The sequence below is a fragment of the Rhinatrema bivittatum genome, chromosome 7, assembly GCF_901001135.1.
Source record: "Rhinatrema bivittatum chromosome 7, aRhiBiv1.1, whole genome shotgun sequence".
Taxonomy (NCBI): Eukaryota; Metazoa; Chordata; class Amphibia; order Gymnophiona; family Rhinatrematidae; genus Rhinatrema; species Rhinatrema bivittatum.
In genome coordinates this window covers 204,510,435-204,534,360 of record NC_042621.1, presented here as the reverse complement: position 1 = coordinate 204,534,360, position 23,926 = coordinate 204,510,435, and the positions used below count along the sequence as shown (strand labels likewise).

The following is a 23,926-nucleotide window of genomic DNA, read 5'->3' as shown; positions in this document are numbered from 1 at the left end:
TTACTGCTCCTTGTTGTGATTGACTTTTGATTAGCCAATCGTCGAGATAAGGAACAACATGAACACCTTGTTTGTGCAAATGTCCCGCTATCACTGCCAGGCATTTTGTGAATACTCTGGGAGCTGAAGCCAGGCCGAATGGTAACACTCTGTATTGGAAATGCTGATGTCCTACTGTGAATCGCAGATACTTGCGATGAGGCGGGAATATAGGAATGTGTGTGTATGCATCTTGAAGATCCAGAGAACAAAGCCAATCTCCCCTTTGTATTAGTGGAAGCATGGTGCCTAGCGAAACCATTCTGAATTTTTCTTTCCTTAGGAATTTGTTGAGATTTCTGAGATCTAGAATGGGACGTAGGCCTCCGGTTTTCTTTGGAATTAGGAAATACCGGGAATAGAATCCCTTCCCCTCTGAGCGTGTGGTACGTGTTCCACAGCTTTTGCCTTCAGAAGAGCAGATAATTCTGTTTGTAACTGAGGTATGTGATTGAGATGAGAGTTTTGTGGTGGAAACTCCTGAGGGAGAGATAAGAAGTCTAGGCGGTAGCCTTGATGAACTATAGACAGGACCCAATGATCGGTTGTTATGTTTGTCCATTCTTTGTAGAAATGGGAAATTCTCCCTCCAACTGGTAAGTTGGGATAAGGATTGGGTAATTGGCTTTGTGCTCTGAATTTTATTTCAAAAGCCCGAGGTGGAACCTGTTTGAGGAGGCGGCTGTGGCCTTGCCGAAGGTTGTTGTCTTTGTTGCGGTCTTTGTTGAGACCTTGGGGGTCTTGATCTAGAGGCCGGAGGATAGTATCTCTTTGGTCGGTAGAAGGGACGTTTAGCCTCGCTACGTGGTGGTCTGCGAGCTGTATGAGTTGCAGTGTCATGAGGTAACATTGAGAGTTGTTTCAAGGTTTCCGAATGCTCTCGAAGCTGGGCGACGGCATCCTGCACCTTGGTGCCAAACAAATTATCTCCCTGAAAAGGAAGGTCTACTAATTTGTCTTGGACTTCCGGGCGTAAATCTGAAGCCTTTAGCCAGGCCCACCTTCTTGCACTGATGCTGCTGTTCTAGATGATGTTTCGAAAGCATCATAGGCTGCCCTTACCTCATGCTTTCCTGCATCTAACCCCTTTTGGATGATCTGCTGTGCTGCCTCCTGTTGTTGCTGAGGCAGAGATGGTAGAAACTCTTCAATTTGTTTCCAGAGATTCCTCTGGTGCTGCGTCATGTAGAGCTGATATGCAGCAATTTTAGAGTTGAGCATGGCTCCCTGGTAGATTTTTCTGCCCATTAAATCTAAAAATCTACTGTCCTTTCCTGGAGGGATTGAGGCATGAGTCCTGGATCTGCGGCATTTCTTCTGAGCAGATTCTACAACCAGGGAATTGTGAGGAAGTTGAGGCTTCTCGAATCCTGGGGCTGCCTGAACGAGGTAAGTAGAGTCTACTCTCCTGTTTACAGCAGGGGTTGTGCATGGGTGTTCCCATATCCTCTGCTGAAGCTGTAATAGCACTTCATGCACTGGAATGGCTAGATTGTGCTTAGGAGGATCTACAAATTGTAAAATTTCAAGCGTCTGCTGCCTCTCATCCTTTTCCGCTTGGAGTTGGAAGGGTATGGACTCAGACATTTCCTGAATAAAAGAGGAAAATGAAAGGTCCTCTGGAGGTGACTGTTTTTTAGCTTGAGGTGGAGACGTGTCAGACAAGAAATCCTCTGAGGAATGCTCAGATTCTGTGTCTGACCAAGTATCTGAAGTAGGAAGATGATACTGAGGAGGTTCCGGCCTCTGAGGTGGAGGTACCCCTGAAGGTCCTTGTAATGGATCTTGAGGATCCGGAGAATACTCTCTGTCCTCTTCTTCTTGACCAGGTGCTATGGGCAATGAGGCCAGGAGGTCTTGATACCTCTTAGTGAGGATGCTATGCAACTGTGCTTCAGATGTGGAATTGTCTGGAGCAGTTAAGGAAGAGTGTTTAAATTTCCCCGATGACTTTTGAGTTGAAGGTGTTCTTCTTGGCACAGGTACTTTAGACGGTGCCATTGTGTAGAGACATTGATTGCGAACTAGGTGGAATTGATGAAGTATTGAAGGTGAACATTGATATTGGAATCATCGATGAAATTGGCCTAGGAGTCATCGTGGGCATCGGAATTTGTGAAGGAACCGATGTCATCAATGGTGCGTGTAGGGAGAATGGAACTGTCATCGAAGAAGTCATCAGCGGAATCGATGAAGTCATCGCTGGCATCGGCGTATATGCCGGCATCGACTGAAGTATCGGCATTATCGGTGGAGTCGCCGGCATCGGCTGTGAAGCCGGTATCGAAGGTACAGACAATCGGCGATTCTGCCGGCATCGACACGGTGGTCAGCATCGACGATGACGCCGGAATATGATGCTGCAGGGCATCAGTGACTATCTGTTTAATTAAAGCAGTCAAGTCGGTAATTGGAGGTGATACTTGCTGCGATGTCGATGGTAGCGATTCCGGAACCGATGGCACCGAAGCGAATGAAATTTTTTGCTTCTTAGGGATCGGTTCCTCCGGCGGCGGAAGCGGTGGAATGGATTGATGCCGTCGGTGTTTATGCTTAGAACTTGGCTTAGATACTGACCTTGTCAATGATGCGGAGGGTGTTGGAGAGGAGGCATCCCCCGAACCCTCCAGAAGTCTTTTCTTGATCAGTATCTTCTTTGTTATGCCTACCGGCGAAGATTTTGTGGAAGTCGTCGGTGAAGGCCCTGATTGAATCTGGAAAATTTGTGCCATTTTTTCTTGGCGGAGTTTTCTGCCCTTTACCGTCATTTCCTGGCATTTTGAGCAGGCAGCGATGTCATGGTCTCCGCCAAGGCACCGAACGCATTCGGTATGCGGGTCCGTTATGGACATCGTTCGGTTGCAGGCCGGGCACTTTTTGAAGCCTGAAGTCTTTTCAGTCGACATCCGATGGAAAGTTGGTATTTTCTTTAGCGAAAATATGTTATTTGTCACCAGCCGGTGACAAAGCGAATGAGACCCGTAATGGGCAAATTTGACACTAATTTTTGTCAAGTTATGAGGAGAACCTCACAGGGCTCCTGTGAACCGCGATGTAGTTAGCAGCGCGGAAAAAAGAAGACTGAAGTGAGACCCCTGTGGCAGGGAATATCATGGCATGCCAGGCATGCTCAGTAGCCCCAGGCTGCCAGTTAAAAGCTTCTAGAAACTTTGCCAGAAGTTTTCCCACATTAGGGCTCCGTGAATGACGTCACCCCTATGTGAGGACTAGCATCCTGCTTGTCCTGGGATAACTTACATGCACCGGCAGTTAGCCGGCACTAGAGGCTTCAGGACAGCGAGGAATGGCGCTGTCCAGGACCGCCCACCCAGAACACGCCACCGGGCCCGCCGCTTGCAGGAAAGTCGGCACCTATGCGCATACCGGCCTTTACGCGAGTGGCCTGGCCTTTTTGAAAATAGGCTCGGTGAGCAAAAAGGTCGGATTTTATACACGGGGGGGGGGGGGGGGGAGATTTAAAATCCGGCCTTTAGTGTGCAGTCAATAAAAGCAAACAATACATTAAAAATGATTCAGAAAGAAGAGAAAATAAAAATGTATTAATCCATGGTGGGACAGCACTTTGAGTATTGTGTGCAGTTTGGTTGCTCCATCTCAATAAAGAAAAAGCAAAGAGAAGGGCAACAAAATTTGCAAAAGGGATGGAACAGCTTCCTTTGAAGAAAGGCTAAACAGGTTAGGGCTCTTCAACTTGGAGGACATATGATAGCTGTTTATAAAAATCATGAGTGAGATGGAACAGGTAAATAGGGGACAGTTATTTTACCAAGACTAGGGGACACTCCATGAATCTTAACATGTTGTAGATTTAAAACAATTTAAAGGAAATATTTTTTCACTCAACATACAAAGTTATAGAATTTGTTGCTGAAGGAAATGGTCAAGGCATCTAGCATACGGTAGCTGGTTTTAGAAACAGGTTAGGACGAGTTTCTGAGGAAAAGTCCATATACCATTCTCAGTCCAGTAGGTTTTGGAAAAGAGACTGCTTATCCCTGGGAGTGAGCAATAATAAATTAATCTACCCAAACTGGCCACCTTCAGAGACAGAATGCTGGGCTCAGTGGACCTTTGATCTGACTCAGCGTGGCTTAACCTTTGTTCTTATGTCCTTACACCATAAGGCAGAGGTGCCAGTACACAATGAGATGTGTCATATTGCAATACAAAATAACTCAACCGATTACAATAATTTCAAAACATCTTCTGTGTATTATCTAGGGGTAGAAAATTCCTAAAATGTACCCAGTCATCCGGGCACATAAAAATTGGCATCTCTCAATGGATCAAGCCCAAAGAGACCTGCCACTACCACAATGGGCTGGTTTATGAGGGCGCAGCAGAAGATATAGAAGCTAGAGGGAAGAGAAAAAAATTTAGCAAGCAAAGGAAACAATAAAACAAAAAAACCCTACACACATATAATGAAGAAATCAGAAATGGACAAAACAGGAAGAGCAACAATAACAAAAAGAGTGGGAAAAAATTACAAGGAAAACTTCATTTTTGCCCTGGCCTTTTGGCTGGCACCTAAGTTTTCTAACTATTTTTCCACTGCTATTCTTCATGGGAGAAGTGGAGGGAAACAGTTAAGACTGTTATCAAATGAACCCTGCCCCGATAACTAATAGAACACAACACATTCCCGGATTAAGCTCAAGTGCATGTATGGTATGACAGTTTCTTTTAGTGGTTCAATACAAAAAAAAAAAAAAAAAAAAGCAATCAATGAGCAGAAAAGTTTCCCCTGCTGTATGTTGCACTTTCTCCCCAATTTGAAATATGTAAAAAAAAAAATAAAGGAAGGAGAAAGACAAAGCTTGTAATAGTAGTTGAGACTATTAATTATGGGAGTGGTTGCAATTATCACAGGTTGTTATTTCTTTGTGGCTCTTGAAATAAAATTAACGTGACAGGTATACCTTACTGTTAAAGAGGAAACTGACAAACATGTTAGATACTGGGGAAAAAAAATAAGGCCCTAAGAAAGAATTGCCTGTGATGGTTAGCTTGATGCCAGAAGCAGTACCATTCTTTCTATAATAAAGCCAATTACATTCCTCAAGATCAAATACCTTGCTGTAAAAATCCAGCTCTCTTGGACCACGAGGCGGTGGCTGTAACTGTTTCAGGACTGTGCCATCAGGATGCTGCAATATACCTAAAAATAAAGTCATTAAGTTATTTGATCAATATGTTGGAATTCAAATATACGATATGCCAATATCTAGATTACATGTGAATTGTTGATTGTGCAGAGAAAAAACAGTGCAACTTTCTGCTTGTTTGACCACAATCCAGGACTGGAAGATTAAAAAAAAAAAAAAAAAAGCAACCTATTCTGCAATCCTCAAAAAACAGAATTGCTGTAAATTAGGAATTAAGATATTTGAACCTGCTAATTTTGTGTTTTGATAGCCTTTGATAGGTAAAATTCTGAGAGCAAAACCCATACTGAATTTAGATAAAACCTCATTTTCGCAGTTGTGAATTATTTGCAACTTTCAACCCTATTTGCCCACTGTACGCATGCCCCAAGTTTAAGGACAGCTGGATTATTGTTGCGATTTCTTGGTAAAATTAAAAAAAAAAAAAAAACATACACACGACACCACCTTAGCCATAAGGCATTTAAACTAGACCACAGGGGTGGCAGAAGGAAATCGGAATGTCACCCTCCCCCCCCCCCCCCAAATACAAAGGACATGGGTGAAGGGGTTAAAAAAAGTCATCTGAATAAGACATAAAAGTCCAAGAAAAGCAGTAACATGAACGAGAAAAGCTGGAAAGGTATGAGCACAAATGCTCATAGTCTGGGCAATAAAATCCCAGACCTGCAAGCCCTAAAGGTGGAGGCAGACTTGGACATTGTTGCTGTCACGGAAACGTGGTTCAAGGAATCTCATGGACTCGAATATGGCCATGCAGGGCTATAACTTGTAAAGGAAGGACAGAGAGGAAAGAAAAAGGGTGAAGAGTAGCTCTTTATGTTAAAAACAATATCCAAGCAACTGAGCTGCAAGAAAGATGAGGTAAAGAAGCAGCATTATGGGCCATCCTAATAAAAATATGATCGTGCATCCATTTTTACGGAATGGTTTACAGGCCTCTGAATCAAAAACGGAAGAACTAGACAGAGATCTGGTAGAAGATATCTAAAATGTGGGAAAGAAGGGAGAAGTGGTGATTGTTGGAGATTTTAATCTGCCGGACGCAGACTGGAGAATCCCTTCTGTAGAATCTAACAGAAATTGACAGATGGTGAATGCCCTGCAAGGGGCTCTATTCAAACAAATGGTAATGGAACCCATGAGGGAGGGAGCTGTACTCCATTTAGGGCTCACTAACAGGGATAATGTCTCTAATATCCAGGTGGGTGCCCACCTCAGCACCAGTGTTCATCAAACGGTATGGTTCGATATCGGCGAAGTCACATGAAGACTCGAGTTTTACATTTCAAAAATACAGACTTTTTTGAAATGGGGGCATACCTGGAGGCAGAACTAGCAGACTTGGAGAAAATGAGAGAGGTAGAACAGTGGGCCAAACTAAAAGGAGCAATTACAAAGGCAACTAATCTATGTAAGAAAAGTAAACAAAAACAAGAGAAATAAGAAACCTATCTGGTTCTCAAAGGAGGAGGCTGATAAAATAAAAGCAAAAAGAACAGCGTTCAAGAAATATAAAGGATCCCAAAGGGAGGAACACAATGAAGAATATCTGGTGAAACTGAGAAGATGAAGAAAGTAATCAAGAAGGCAAAGAGTCAAGCAGAAGATTGCCAAAGAGGTAAAGCAAGGTGATAAAACATTTTACAGATACATCAGGGAAAGGTACAAAGTGGTATAGTGAAATCGAAAGGTGAAAAGGATCAATGTGTGGCGAGAGACAAAGAAATGGCAGAAATATTAAATACTTCAGTTTGGTGTTCACTAAAGAAGACCCTGGAGGAGGACAGTCGCTAGTTAACAAGAAAATGGAGGGGGTAGAGCAGACGAAACTCTGTTTACAAAAGAGAATGTATGGGAAGAGATAGGAAAACTGAAAGTGGACAAAGCCATGGGGCCTGAGGAGTTCATCCTAGGATACCAAGGGAGCTCAGAGATGTGCTGGTGGGTCCACTGCCCAACCTGCTCAATAGATCCCTAGAAACGGGTGTGGTGCCGAGTGATTGGAGAAGAGCGGTGGTGATCCTGCTGCACAAGAGTGAGAGCAGAGAGGAGGCTGGAAACTACAACCGGTTAGCATCACCTTGGTGGTGGGAAAAGTAATGGAGACGCTGCTGAAGGAAAGAATAGTGAACCATCTACAGTCAGAAGAGTTGCTGGACCAGAGGCAGCATGGATTCACCAGAGGAAGGTCCTGTCAGGCAAATCTGATTGACTTTTTTTGATTGGGTGACTAAGGAATTGGGTCGAGGAAGAGCGCTTGATGTGATCTACTTGGATTTCAGTAAAGCTTTTGATACTGTCCCACACAGGAGGCTTGTGAATAAAATGAGAAGCTTAGGAGTAAGTGCCAAGGTAGCCTGGATTACAAACTGGTTGACGGATAGAAGATGGCGAGTATTAAGCGTAGTGCCACAAGGATCGGTGTTGGGACAGGTCCTATTCAATATCTTTGTGAGTGACATTGCGGAAGGGACAGAAGGTAAAGTTTGTCTTTTTGCAGATAATACTAAGATCTGCAACAGAGTGGACACACCGAAAGGAGTAGAGAGAATAAAACGTGATTTAAAGGAAGCTTGAACAGTGGTCAAAGATATGGCAGCTGAAATTCAATTCCAAGAAGTGCTGAGTCTTGCATCTCGGGTATGGTAATCCAAAAGAGCTGTATGTCTTGAGGGGTGAAGGGCTGTTGTACACGGAGCAAGAGAGGAACCTTGGGGTTATAAGTGTCTAGTGATCCGAAGACGGTGAAGCAATGTGACAAGGTGATAGCTAAAGCCAGAAGAATGCTGGGCTGTATAGAGGAATAGCCTGTAAGTAAAAGGAAGTGATAGTCTCTTTGTACAGGTCTTTGGTGAGGCCTCATCTGGAGTACTGAGTTCAGTTCTGGAGACCTTATCTCGAAAGGGACAGAGATAGGATGGAGGCAGTCCAGAGAAGGGCAACAAAAAACGGTGGGGGGGTCTCCAATCAAATGACTTATGAGGAGAGGTTGAAGGACCTAAATATATGTATACCCTGGAGGAGAGGAGGAGAGAAGGTGCATCTTTAAAACCTGAAAGGTTTTAAAGATGCACAATCAACAAACCTTTTCTGTTGGAAAGAAATCAGTAAAACTAGGGATCACGGAATGAAACTCTAGGAAGGATATCTCAGAACCAATGTCAGAAAATATTTCTTCACAGAGAGGGTGGTGGATGCCTGGAATGTCCTTCCACAGGAGGAGGTGAAGACAAAAACAGTGAAAGATTTCAAAGAGGCATGAGATAAACACTGTGGGGCAGATTTTAAAAGTCCTGCACGCATAAATCCGGCTGGATTTACGCAGGGGGGGGGGGGGGGGGGTTTACACGCACCAAGCCGATTTTGCATAGGCCCGGCGCCGCACACAAGTCCCAGGAACACACAAATGTCACAGGGCTTGAAAAAAAGGGGCAGGGGCGGTCCAGGGGCCTCCGAAGGTCTGCTAGGCTGGCAGGCGCAACTTAAATAATAAAGGTTAGTGGGGGTGGAAGGAAAGCCATCGGGGCTCCCCTAGGGCTCGGCCCGCGCAAGTTGCACAAGTGTGCACCCCCTTGTGCGCGCCGACCCCGGATTTTATAACATGCGCACGGCTGCACGCACATGTTATAAAATCGGGCCCTCTGGATCCCTAAAGGCTAGGAGGATAGAAATGAAGACTGCATGGGGGTAACTTGCTCACATAGCAATTACTACCCTTAACCAATAAGCCTTCATATCGTTGATGCAACTCCATTATTGCTCTCTGCTTTTATGGCAGGGGGAAAAGAGGAATTAGATTCAGACAGCAACCAACAAGGACATTGGATTTTACGGTCTGGGAAAATAAATAAGCATGGGGTAACTTGCTAGTATGGCGCTTACTACCCTTAACCAACATGCCTGATAGCAATGTTGGAGTTGCATCCAACGTTGCTATCTGCTTCAACGGCAAGAGGTAACAGGGAATTGGACTCAGACAACAACCAACAAAGGCCCTGACTTTGACAATTTGGGAAAACAAGGGAGTGACTTATATCTCACAGTTGGAAAGACAGGATGAACCATTTGGTCCTTTTCTGTCGTCATTTTCTATGTTTCTTAGGTTACAGTTTGTTCATAACCCAGACAGGATTCTTATGAGGCTGAAAATTCATGATCACACTAGCTTTTGAAAAATCTTTACTGTTTACCCACCGATTCTAGAATTTCTTTTAAAATCCTGCCTTTGGTGCATAAGAATTACTTTTTGATTTGGGCCCCAAATAAGGGACAACTGACCTTTCCCACTCCTGCTGGGAGGTAAAAATTTGTAGATACACAGAATCAAGCATTATCTTGTGGGACCTTACTCTTTGGAATTCAGTTTCCAAGAATATAAGACTCACAAGGGATTATCCAATGACAAGGAAGATATGCACAACACGGCTTTTTAAATAACAGGTTTCTGACATATATCTCTTTGGTGTATTTAATAGTGATTATATGGTCTATAGGTCTACTTTTACAACTGTACCAGCTGAGATTGAAAAATGGCATATCTTCAACTGTTTAGATTTTTTATGCTGACTGGGTTTGCAGTATCATGTACTAGTAGTAAAAGCCCTGTGAAGTGTAGGAAGTGCATAATTGAGATGTGTGGTAGTAGAAAAGACAGCATACTGAGCTTGGGTGTATTGTGTGGAAGTAGAGTAGACCAACTATTGAGAGCAAGAGAGAGAAATGGAGGAAAGAGAAAGAACCTGACTCCAAAAGTTAAGAGGCTAAAGCAAATGGGATTTTCATTTCATTTATTAAAATTTATTGATCGCCTACCACAAGGAGGCCTAGGCGATTTACAACATTAACATACATAATAAAAACATAAAAATAACAAATACAATAACACACAAATTGCATATGTTTCACAGAAACAGAAATAGACAATCTCATGTAAATAAAATGAATAATCAATCACCCAAAGTATGTAACAGAATCCTCACATCTGTAGAAGTATTTATTCTGCTGGCAGCATTCTAGAATATGTTGTATGCACGCTGGAGAAGGTGCTCTTTCAATAACTGTCTGAACTTTTTTTTTTTTTTTTTCCCCATTTTCAAAAATACATCAAGAAAACAATCTTGTGTAATAAGCAGTATCCATAAACCAATATATACACCTATCACAATAATATCTTTCCCTTTTCCGTCTGCTTTAAAGTCCTCGTTTCCTGGGGGTGATCCATTACTCTACCTCAGGAATAAAATATAACATTGAAGAAAATACAGGCCCTATACAGGAGTTTCTAATAATTACGGATCCAACTACAGACCAATAGTACTTAGCCTTCCAAAACAGGGGAGGACGTTATTATATCTAAAGAATACTTTTTTAGAAAATTCTCCAATTGCTCAGGTTGGAAGAATATATAGGAAACATTTTTGTATTTTATATAACATTTACATGGATATTTGAGAATGTACATAGCGCCCAATTTCTGTACATGAGGTCTTAATTTTAGAAATAATTTTCTTCTTAGCTGGGTACTTCTTGCCAAATCTGGGAATATTCCAACTTTTAGACCAAGGAAAGACTCAGTCCTGTTACGAAAATATAATCTCAAAATCCATTCACGATCTGATTCAAGCAAAAAAGTCACTATGAGAGTGGCAGGTTTCACTTGTTCTCTCTGTGTCGTTTCAAGCAAATTTGTTACATCTAATGCTGGAATTTCAGATGTATTCACAGGTGTTAACAGTTGAAAATCTTTTTCTCCTTCCTTCTCTATTATTTTAAAAGCTGGTATATAGTATAACTTCGATGTTGGTGGTATTAAATCCTCTGATATCTTTAATATCTGAGTCAAATATTGCCTCCACATATCTCGTGGAGTCACCATGGGATCTCTAGGGAAATTTATTAAACGCAAGTTTCTCCCTTTGATTTGATTCTCCATATTTTCTAAACGATTCATTAATATGGAATTTCCTTTTATAATGTTATTTTGAAGATTTCTCATTTCCTTTACTTCATTCTCAACCTTTCCACTTCTTTCCATCTGTTTATTCATGTCTTCCTCTAATTTTCCCAATCTTTCCACAGTAGTATTTAAGACAGAAGCCAAAGGATTTATCTGGTTAAAGAGGTTATCATTAACCGTTTGAATTGCTTCCCATATCTTTTCTAAGGAAAAAGCTTCTGGTTTTATTAGTTCTTTCTTTTTAGATAATATCAAAGATACTTTCCTTTCTGTTGGAGGCTGTATCGTACTGCCTGCAGCGTCTCCCAGGCCAATCACTTCCACGGGTTGTGGCCTCTGTTGTTCCGCCCTCATCGCTCAGCCACGATTCTCTGGCGGTTTCATTTTCACTTCCGCGGTTGGAATCGTCCCCGTTCGCTCCTCGCAGAGCTGCAGGGTTTCCTGGGGGCATCCGCGGTACCGGGGATAAGGTGGTCTGAAGCTCTTGTGAGGAGGCGGTTTCCTCTTCCACCCGCTCTCCTCGCTGCGAGCTATCCTCCGGCTTCTGCTCCCGTATTACGTGAGCATCCATGGGTCCTTGAATCCGGCCCTCAAAATGTTCGTTTTCTTTTTCTTTAGCGCGTCTGAACTTTTTTGCAGCATCCAAAGACCTGAGCTCAAATGGAATGAGATTCCATTGTGTTGGCGCAGCAATGGAAAAAGAGGTCTCACGAATACTATATAAAGTGAAGTTGTTCAACAGAAGGAGCTTCTAGCAGATTCAATTGAGAAGAACGTAAGCATCTTACTGGTTTATAAATGCGTAGAAGGGCATTTAGCCAGTAAGGGGAATCCGAAGTTAACAACTTAAAAACAACCATAGCTATTTTGTAAGTAATGCGTTCAGTTATTGGTAGCCAATTCAGAATGTGTAGGACTGGAGAAATATGATCACAACGCTTTGAATGAGATACTAGACGCACAGCCGAATTAAGTAATAATTGTAACGAATGTAGTGTCGTTTTAGGAAGACCAATGAACAAACTGATAGAAAAAAAGAGGAAAGAAGTAATTTACTCTTGGCCATGTCAAATTTTAAAAAGGTGGCAGTGGGACATCCAGGTAGCAATACCAGATAAGAAGGCTGAGATTCGGAACTGAATTCTTGGTGAAATTTGTGATGCAGAGATAGATTTAGTATAAAGGTAACACTAAAAGCAGCAATAGAATAAATGATAGCTTTATAGCTTTATGGAGCAATTGGTTTAGGAACCGACGAGAGAGGGAGCAATTTTAGATCTAATTCACAGTGGAGCACAGGACTTGGTGAGAGAGGTAATGGTGGTGGGGCCGCTTGGCAATAGTGATCATAATATGATCAAATTTGAATTAATGACTAGAAGGGGGACAGTAAGCAAATCCAAGGCTCTTGTGCTAAACTTTCAAAAGGGAAACTTTGATAAAATGAGAAAAAAATTGTTAGAAAAAAACTGAAAGGAGCAGCTACAAAAGTAAAAAATGTCCAAGAGGCGTGGTCATTGTTAAAAAATACCATTCTAGAAGCACAGTCTAGATGTATTCCACACATTAAGAAAGGTGGAAAGAAGGCAAAACGACTACCAACATGGTTAAAAGGGGAGGTGAAAGAAGCTATTTTAGCCAAAAGATCTTCATTCAAAAATTGGAAGAAGGATCCAACAGAAGAAAATAGGATAAAGCATAAACGTTGGCAAGTTAAATGTAAGACATTGATAAGACAGGCTAAGAGAGAATTTGAAAAGAAGTTGGCTATAGAGGCAAAAACTCACAGTAAAAACTTTAAATATATCCGAAGCAGGAAACCTGTGAGGGAGTCAGTTGGATCGTTAGATGATCGAGGGGTTAAAGGGGCACTTAGAGAAGATAAGGCCATCGCGGAAAGATTAAATGATTTCTTTGCTTCAGTGTTTACTGAAGAGGATGTTGGGGAGGTACCCGTAATGGAGAAGGTTTTCATGGGTAATGATTCAGATGGACTGAATCAAATCACGGTGAACCTAGAAGATGTGGTAGGCCTGATTGACAAACTGAAGAGTAGTAAATCACCTGGACCAGATGGTATACACCCCAGAGTTCTGAAGGAACTAAAAAATGAAATTTCAGACCTATTAGTAAAAATGTGTAACCTATCATTAAAATCATCCATTGTACCCGAAGACTGGAGGATACCAAATGTAACCCCAATATTTAAAAAGGGCTCCAGGGGCAAGCCGGGAAACTACAGACCGGTTAGCCTGACTTCAGTGCCAGGAAAAATAGTGGAAAGTGTTCTAAACATCAAAATCACAGAACATATAGAAAGACATGGTTTAATGGAACAAAGTCAGCATGGCTTTACCCAGGGCAAGTCTTGCCTTACAAATCTGCTTCACTTTTTTGGAAGGAGTTAATAAACATGTGGATAAAGGTGAACCGGTAGATGTAGTATACTTGGATTTTCAGAAGGCGTTTGACAAAGCTCCTCATGAGAGGCTTCTAGGAAAAGTAAAAAGTCATGGGATAGGTGGCGATGTCCTTTCGTGGATTGCAAACTGGCTAAAAGACAGGAAACAAAAAGAGTAGGATTAAATGGACAATTTTCTCAGTGGAAGGGAGCGGACAGTGGAGTGCCTCAGGGATCTGTATTGGGACCCTTACTTTTCAATATATTTATAAATGATCTGGAAAGAAATACGACGAGTGAGAATCAAATTTGCAGATGACACAAAATTGTTCAGAGTAGTTAAATCACAAGCAGATTGTGATAAATTGCAGGAAGACCTTGTGAGACTGGAAAATTGGGCATCCAAATGGCAGATGAAATTTAATGTGGATAAGTGCAAGGTGATGCATATAGGGAAAAATAACCCATGCTGTAATTACACAATGTTGGTTCCATATTAGGTGCTACAACCCAAGAAAGAGATCTAGGCGTCATAGTGGATAACATTGAAATCGTCGGTTCAGTGTGCTGCGGCAGTCAAAAAAGCAAACAATGTTGGGAATTATTAGAAAGGGAATGGTGAATAAAACGGAAAATGTCATAATGCCTCTGTATCGCTCCATGGTGAGACCGCACCTTGAATACTGTGTACAATTCTGGTCGCCACATCTCAAAAAAGATATAATTGCGATGGAGAAGGTACAGAGAAGGGCTACCAAAATGATAAGGGGAATGGAACAGCTCCCCTATGAGGAAAGACTAAAGAGGTTAGGACTTTTCAGCTTGGAGAAGAGACTGCTGAGGGGGGATATGATAGAGGTGTTTAAAATAATGAGAGGTCTAGAATGGGTAGATGTGAATCGGTTATTTACTCTTTCGGATAGTAGAAAGACTAGGGGGCACTCCATGAAGTTAGCATGGGGCACATTTAAAACTAAATCGGAGAAAGTTCTTTTTTTACTCAAAGCACAATTAAACTCTGGAATTTGTTGCCAGAGGATGTGGTTAGTGCAGTTAGTATAGCTGTGTTTAAAAAAGAACTGGGTAAGTTCTTGGAGGAGAAGTCCATTACCTGCTATTAACTTCACTTAGAGACTAGCCACTGCCGTTAGCAATGGTAACATGGAATAGATTTAGTTTTTGGGTACTTGCCACGTTCTTATGGCCTGGATTGGCCACTGTTGGAAACAGGATGCTGGGCTTGATGGACCCTTGTTCTGACCCAGTATGGCATTTTCTTATGTTCTTATGAGATTAGAAAACCAAGGGAACAAATGTAAAAAAAGACAGAAGAGATCCAGGACAGAGCTCTGAGGCACAGATCTACCACAGTGGTGGTAGAGGATATGAATGACATACTAAAGAATACAATGGGAGAAGTAAAGTGGCATCCCAGACTCTGAGTGAGGACAGTGTATCAAGGAATACCACATTAAAATTGTTCGTCAACTTTTAGTATTCTCTCAACTATTATGCACCCAGTAATATATATCTGTAAGGAATTGTTATGTATAAATAAAATTACAAACCCAAAATTCTTTGCTTGCATGATAAGTTTTGCTATTGAGTCTTAGTTTCTTTGAGTCTCCTTATATTGCACCAATAACAGTTACTCCAGCCACAAGCATCTTCTCTCATGAAATACCACTGTGCCACAATACATAACATGCAGCTGTTATTGATCCTTCCAGCCATAATACCCTTATCCTGAGAAAAAAAAATGGAATGTACTCCAAAATCAGGTCAACTTACCACTATCCTAAGTTTCAGATTCTAACATCATAGTCCAAACAAAAATCGCAGAGATTCATCAAGCAGTTCTTTAAATACAAATAGAAGAGTCAGATTCTTATTCCATACTAAACTCAAGAGGAGAGTTCCACAGAACTTTATGGGATTCTGGCAAAGATATCTCTCAGGGTGTGAATAAACAGACAGCTTGCCCTCTCTCTCTCACTAACTGGACAGCAAGAGAAGGAAAGAGAACAGACATTGGTACAAACCCATCTGCCTGCCTAACAGAGCTGGCATATGCTTCCAGATTGTGCCTTTACAGCACACTTTAGATTCCCTGCAAAGGCTTTAGATAAATGTTTGTTTTTCAGTTTAACAATTACAGACTACTCTAAATGCTTCAAATAGTGATAAGGGGAATGGAACAGCTTCCCTATGAGGAAAGACTAAAGAGGTTAGAACTTTTCAGCTTGGAGAAGGGACGGCTGAGGGGGGATATTATAGAGGTGTTTAAAATCATGAGAGGTCTAGAACGGGTAGATGTGAATCGGTTATTTACTCTTTCGAATAATAGAAGGACTAGGGGGCACTCCATGAAGTTAGCATGGGGCACATTTAAAACTAATTGGAGAAAGTTCTTTTTCAGTCAATGTACAATTAAACTCTGGAATTTGTTGCCAGAGGATGTGGTTAGTGCAGTTAGTATAGCTGTGTTTAAAAAAGGACTGGATAAGTTCTTGGAGGAGAATTCCATTACCTGCTATTAAGTAAGTTGACTCAGAAAATAGCCACTGCTATTACTAGCAATGGTAGCATGGAATAGACTTAGTTTTTGGGTACTTGCCAGGTTCTTATGGCCTGGATTGGCCACTGTTGCAAACAGGATGCTGGGCTTCATGGACCCTTGGTCTGACCCAGTATGGCATGTTCTTATATAAGTGTTCTGATGAATTTACTAGGCAAAATACCACTGAAAACTGAATCAGGCTTTTAAAGATCAGAAAAAAAAACAAGTTTAACAAATTATGGGGGTCTTGTTTTCTTTACACCTTCATGAAACGATAAAAGTCATCATCTAATACTGTGATTTTAAAATATGTATGGTGTAGTTAAATGATTTTCAATTAGCTCTATGCAGAAATCTCAGTGCTAAGCCATGCAATTAGAACTTATTTCTGTAAACCGCCTAGAGCTGTGTATTAAGGTGGCCTATAAATGTTTTAAATAAATAATTTACTGTGAGGCCAGCTGCAATGCTACATCAACTGAAATATCAAGCTATACAAGAAATGACAGTAAGCAACAGTAATTGGGGTCCATCAGGACAGTTCTGCAGAGAGAGTTTTGCAAAAATGTACTCACTCTGCAGCTAATAACTGTTTCTTAAAAAAATATTACACTAAGCTTTCATACATTGTCAAAATGGAGGCATGCAAGAGGATTATATGTACAGTACTGTGACTAAATATAAATCAAAAGAACACAACAGTGGAAATTTTACCATATGATATCTAATCCAATAATATACCACTACAAGTTTGAAACCTTAATATGATCTCTTCCCTGATGCATAGAAATACATTTTTTTTTTAAAAAATGCCAATATATTAAAAGTCCAATTAAAAAAGGTCTCTATTTGCAGGCAGTCAAGTCTGCTAAAACAGCAGCCACACTACTCTTCCTTGATAAGAAATTTAGCAGTTTCCAATCCCCTATATTTAGAATTTAACATTTTGATCATAAAAATTTGAGCCCTGCTTCTGAACATCTCCTATATGCTAACTGTTCAAATAGTTCCACATGAAGATATGAATATATTGTATAGATTTTATACTGTAACTTTAGGGGAATTTGAGGGGTGGAGATAAATTCTAGTCAACGATGTTAGACTGAGTCATGTCATATATAAAGGAAACTACATACATGCAGGAGTAGAAAATTCTTGGGTGCCAGTTTGCCTAAAAATTGGCACTTGTGACATCTCTCTTGGCTGGGATCAGGCCAAAATGCTCCAGCCTAGGGTTCCACAGATAGAGAGAAGACAGAAAAAAAAATACAAATAAGACAAAAAACCCAAGCATGACAGAAAAACAGAACCAAAAAAAAAAAAAGTCACAAGCAAAAATGTGAAAAAAAAAAAAAAAAAACAACCCTGAAATATAGACAACACAAGAGAAGGAGCAAGTAAGCAATTTAAAAAAGGAAAATTAAAGTTTTCCCTGGATCCTAAAAAAAAAAAAAAAAATTTTGTGGCTGATGCCCAAATCTTCTAATACAGTATTTTTCCATTCCTGAGACCTTCCAGCCATATATAATAGTTACAGTGTATAACTCCACCAATATTAGTAACAGCTTAATTTTTGGCTACTCTAAAACAAACTTACAGTATGTGTTTGTGTTAAGATTTCAGACAAAAACACACATAATAATTGGAAATGCTTAATAACTAAGACTACTAAGATAAATCACAAGTAAATAAAAATGTTTTCAGTTTCTAGAAAGATGAGCAGAACCAGAACTGGGCTCTCCAATGTATTATTAGTTTAAGGATGCAAAAATAAAACTAGGACACTAGTGATGGCTAAGTAAGGTAATACCTCAGACTACATCTCAGGGGCTCCTTACCTGGGATACTACACTAGATCATGTCAGCTTGTCTGGTACACCCTCTCCCCACTAGATTCCCTCTAAATAGACTTCTGCTATGGTAGTAGGCATGGCCACTGAAAAGGACATTGGCTTAAGTAGTTTGGTTACCATATTAGTCCACTTGAATGAACAGAAAAAGTGTAATGAAAAATTATATATATATATATATATATATATATATATATATATATATATACATATACATACACACATACACACACCGCGTCTTTGAGATTGGAGGAGCAATGTTGGAGTCATCGGTGAAACTTGTATGCACAGTTTGTGCCGCGCTATTGAGATAGCAAGAAGTGCCAAACTTAGAAAGGACAAGTCCTGTTGGTCAAATACTGGTTCTTGAATATAACAGGGAAGCTTCAATGGCTCTAAAAAAGTTTTTTTCAAAGGATGAGATCTGCGAGGCATTATCATTTAAAGATGGATTTCGTTGATAGTGATGACAGCGGTTTATGAAAATTGCTACAGATATACAACATATAGACATAATACACAGTTGCAGATGCAATGAAGATCATAAGTGCCCTCATGGAATGATAGAGTTTACATGGAAGTGTTGTGAGAGATTAAACACTGGTTGAACAACATATATATTCCCCTGAAGAAGCCGGAAGGCGAAACCAGGGCCCGGTTGGGATAGATAAAAAATGACAAGAACAACATCAGTGGCAAGCACTTCACGATCATTTATAGTGACTTAAGGGTTAAATTGGTAACTTGTATTTTGATGAAAACGTGTTAATATCAAGATGAGTTATATTTAGTTGTATAAAATTACACCAGTGTTTGTCATTGTAAAATTTTAAGTAAATATCATGTAATTCTTATTTTGCATATATTGCACAAAAAGTGAGAGTGGTGTGGTTGAGTACAAATGGATGGTGATTTTAGTGAGATAAAATAACACAACTGATCTCTATGATAGTTAGAATTTGTTAGAACTGTCACAATTGTTGGTATAGAAACTAAATAAAGACAATATTTATAAAAATTAATTGTGCTTGTTTTCCACTCGGTAATGAGTGTTTATGGTTGATATATATATAATATATATATCATAATTTAGTCCAATAACAAAGTAATACATTCTAATAAAAAAGTAAGTTACTATATATAAATTTACTACGATATCAAAGGCAGGCCATCTGCACTGCTACATCAACTGAAATGATATCAAGTGGTACAATATTATTGGGGGGGTTGCATTTTATTTAAAACATACACCTCACTTTTCCCCCAACTTATTTTTCCAACTTATGGGGAAATTTTCAATCCCCAACGCACACAAATACCAAGAGAAAAGCGCGTGGTCGAGCCGTGCGCATTTTCCAAGCAACCTGGCTATGCACGGAAGAGCGGGGCTTCGTAAAAGGGGAGGGCCAGGGGCACGGTCTGAGCGAGAGCCATTAGGCGCTGTCCTAGTGAAGCGTGCGCCGGCAGCCAGCCAGTGTGTGGAACTTACCTGCTCTCCCAAGCAGAAGTTTTAAAATAAAATAAAAAAAAAAAAATAGTTAGGTGGTGTTTAGGGGTTAGAGAAGGAGCAGACTGGGAGGGAACTGGGGATGGGCCGACTGCATCGCCATGCACTTTTAAATAAATTCTCCCCCTTGATCATGCGAGTGGGCACCCGCACACGCGCCAATAGGAAATCAGCGCACCCATGTGCGCACACCAGGTACCGCGCACTCATGGACACCCATGCGTCCTTTTTAAAATGTACCCCTTCTTGAACTTAACAGAATTTGTAAACCCTATTATAATTTGGGGGGTTATTTTCCAAATCGCGTTATGGCCTTTTCACACGCGTTTTCACGTGCAAAAAGCACCATAACGCATGGCGAAATGCTAATTTGGAAAAGGGGAAGGCGTTTGGGGCGGGATTTCTGTCCAAGTGGGCTGGCTTCACAGTTTGTAAAGCCATATTGCAGTTTTAATGCCGAAAATAAGCGATCTTTTCGCAAATAGCATTCTGGGTATTTTTAAGCTGAGATAGCAAGAGCCTAGCTATAAGGCCCTTCTAGTAGTTAGGAATTGATACCTCTCCAGGAGGCCCACCTAGTAACTCAAGGTGCGGTTTAGGTAGTAGTGTAGAGGTTAGGGGACACTTTTACATACAGAGTGAGATGTATGAACAGAACAGTGCACTCTTGTGAAGATTTGATGTCCTTCAGAGTGAGGAAACTCACCAAAGATCAGATTTGTACAATGTTCTCTCAACCTAGCTTGATGTTACCCAGGTTGAGAGTCCATCATTGAGAGAACATTGTTCGCTCTCTCTCACTCCAGTGGTTGTAGGTACGAATTGCAACAACTGGGGTTATACCGCAAAGTGTGAAAACAGTTATCGCACTCTGCGGTAATACCTATGTGAAGCCCACTTTGCGATAAATAGGCTGTTACCATAAAACACGCCCCTCTTCCTATCGCATGTGATAGTTTGATGAATCTAGCCCTTGATTTGTGAGCATTTGTTGTTAGATACGGTAAGCCTCTGTAGTTAACAAGCTGGTTATACATAATTTTTTGAGCAAGCTTGTTTCATATTGTAGCTGTCACATGCCATTTTTCTTATCAGTTCTTTTTTATTTTAAGTTAGAGTTTCATGGATGTTTTTTGCCAGTAATGACTGTAAAATTTCAGTCTGCATATGTAGCACTATAAAATGATAGGACTAAGATACCACTATTGCTCTGGTTGTTAACTTATATTTTTTATCCATATTAAAGGTTTGGATCAGTTAAAAAAATATATTATAGAATGAGCATTAATACCTCAGTGAAAATATCTTTCAGAGGAAGAGTAGGAGCACAGATTTTCCATCAGAGAATTGTGAAAGGAACAAAAGTTCACATAATATATTATTCACAACGGTCTCTCTCACATAGGGTATACTGACTGTTGTTGCTATAGCAACTTAATCTTAAGAAACCCCATTGTAAATCCTCAAGGTGTGATGCATAAAATCAAGCTGCACCTAAAAGGGCAAGCTTGAACATAAGACTTGCCATACTGGGTCATACCAAAGGTCCATCAAGCTCAATAGCCTGTTTCAAAAAGTAGCCAAGCCAGGTCACAAGAACTTGCCAGGATTCGAAGGGGTACACAGACTCCGAGCTCCATATCCCAAGAATAAGCAGTGCATTTTTAAATGCAGCTCCACTAATAGCTTTCACCATATCCTCTTGCAACAAATTCCAGAGCTTAATTATGTGCCCAGTAAAAAAATATTTTCTATTAGTTTTAAATGCATTACCTAGTAACTTCAGTGTGTATCCTCTGGTCTTTATACTTTTCAAAAGAGTAAACAACTAATTAACGTTTACTCATTCCATTCTACTCATTATTTTATAGACTTCTATCATATTTCCCCTTGTACATATATAAAATTATTGTTCACAAAAAGTACTGGCATTTCCAAAATAAAGCATACATTGTCTATATTTAAGTAAAAAATTAGAAGTGCTACATTAAATTAAATAGCCATGAGCATCCAAAATCTTTCAGATGCTTATCCATCCCAACAATTATTGTATTTCACATTAAAAGCTTTTTTAAATGTGGTATAAAAGTATGCACAAACAGGCTGCATTCAGTAAGAAACGTAAGTTTCACGTAATACCTCATCTTATGATCACTAGGTTGCATAAATGTCCACTTCATTTCATCCTAGCCAACTTCTCAATTCAAGACTACTAATTTATGGAAGATTTTGTGTTCCATATGCTTAGATATTTTGTTGATTGTATTTTGCCAACATTATTATGTTTTTTTTTATTATCTGCTAAGATTTTTGGAATGGCAGACTACAAATTTTTAAAATAAATAAAATACTCTTTCAAAAGTCAGCTCTACAGTACGACATTGTCATTATGCCATTTTCACCACGTTGGTTCTACACATAATTAACAAACGTGTGTGGTATACATCAGTTTTCCTTTCAAATTTACTACAGATTTTACAGCCACTTGCTCTTCTCTTTCCTTCTTCGGTTTCCAAAGTCCATTTGTACTAGATCTATTCAGAATTGCTCAATACTTGCATCCCTCCAGACTGTCATGTAGAGAACTTTCCAAGCTGGAAGCAGATGTTAAAGAGCAGAGAGAACAGTCTTGCCTTATCACAGAATCTGTCATCGCTCTGTTTTGGCCACAATATTGCTATATCTTTTTCTTTCCCTAGCCTTGCACAGCAGGACAACTAATTAAAAAAAAAAAAAACCAGCTGTGCCACCTTGTCCTTCCTGTCAGATCTAAACTTGTAACACTTTTTACCAAAAAAACAAAACCACGCTAGAAACAAAACGTGCTGGAGCTGGGCATAGTACAGGATTATACATGTGAAGGATGATAAAGTGTTTCCCCACGTCCACCCTGGTTCCAGCGTCACTATACCATTGCTGTAAGAATCCCAAGGAAAGCAGGATATCCCCCATCACGAGACTTAGAGTTCACAGCCCGTGTTTACAATTCTCTCCGCACAGCTCAAGTTCAGTGCATTTGCCCTAAAGCTCAGCTATGTGATCCCCACCCCTCCCCCGGGGAGCAAGCTTGTGGCCAAGCTCCGGGTGCCACATCCTGGAAGCCTGGTGCCGTGCCAGGCACAGCAGAGGCAGGGAAGGTGCTGACGCCACTCACCGATCTTCGCCTTGCCGTACATGTGCCCAGCCACCTGGTGCGAGAGCGGCACGCAGCCGTTCGCGAACCAGCGCCTCTCCTCGCACGGCCCGCTAGGGCTGCCCTCCTTCCTGGCCGCGTCATCCCCGCCTGCTACGACCGGAGCGTCCGCTGCCGCTACCCCCAGCACCACGGGCAGCTCAGTTGCCATAACTGCCGCGTGCGGGGAGAAAGTCGGGAGCTGCTTCTCAGGAGCTTCACAGCTCGCCTGCCGCCGTCCCCGAGCTCTCCCCTCGCAGCCCCACAGCGCTCTGGGGCAGGCTGTCCATGCTGCTCTCTCCCTCCTTCCCTGGGTTACTGGCACGGTGAGGAAGAGAGCACCGCCACCAGCTCTCCGGAGGTAAACGACGAACTGCGGCTGCGTCAAGGACCATCCACTGCCCCGCCCCCTTTCTAATCCCAACCCGGTGACGTTGCTGTCCGTCCGGCGTGCGCGCAGCCCGCCGTGTCATGAATGGACGGCGATGGTGCGGGGCGCAGGAGCTGTGTATGCAGTAGGGTAGCTGTTTTGTTTAGAGTCCCTGATCTACAGCATCCTGCTGCAAATAGCTGTCTGTCTTTTTAGCAACATTGTTTTCTAGCTTCCCCAAAATCTTTTTTTCTGTTTTGCTTTCTCTTTTGACCTTAATTCTAATTTTCCTGTAGTTTTTTTGCCCAAATGTACTTTAGTACTATGTTTAGTATTATTACACAAGCCGTTAAGCCCGTTAAAACGGGCTACATTTTAAAAATGTTCGGTCCGTTTTCGGCCACTGCACCCGTCTACACTTCTTTTCCCTCACTCCCCCCTTCCCCTCGCTCATTCACCTCAGGCACTCATGCTCCTCCCCCTCGGTCACTCACCTCCCCCCCTTCCCTCTCCTGCCCCCACTCAAACTCCCTTCCCTCATTCTCACATCCCCCATCATTCTCTTTCCCACTCCCTCCCCTTCCCTCACTCTCACCTCCCATTCTCCCCCCTCATTCTCCCTCCCCTTCCCTCACCCCCCCCCCCCCTCATTCTCACTCTCACCTCCCCCTCACTCTCCCTCCCACTCCCTCAGTCATTCCCCACCCACTCTCAATCCCCTCCCTCACCAACTTCTGTCTCTCTGTATGGGACAGGTGAGTTTCTTGTAAGCAGGCCTCCGTGGGTTTGCATTTCTTCAGTTGACGCAAAACCTTTTGGCGTTTGATGGGGGAGCCCAGCCTGTTTACATTCCAAGATATAATCCTTACTGGATCACCC

The 23,926-nt window shown here is 41.4% G+C and overlaps 1 protein-coding gene across 2 annotated transcripts in view; it reads right to left on the bottom strand.

The window, feature by feature from the left end:
- Positions 1-23,078, bottom strand: part of IPMK (inositol polyphosphate multikinase) — a 214,293-nt gene extending 191,215 nt beyond the window's left edge. For both annotated transcript variants that reach the window (XM_029609777.1, XM_029609776.1), the window contains exons 1-2: positions 22,660-23,078; positions 5,136-5,221 (exon numbers count right to left, since the gene is read on the bottom strand). In XM_029609777.1, coding sequence (XP_029465637.1) covers positions 5,136-5,221; positions 22,660-22,849 — 276 coding nt within the window. In that variant the 5' untranslated portion in view covers positions 22,850-23,078. The remainder of the gene's footprint in view (positions 1-5,135; positions 5,222-22,659) is intronic.
- Between the last annotated feature and the right edge of the window lie 848 nt (positions 23,079-23,926).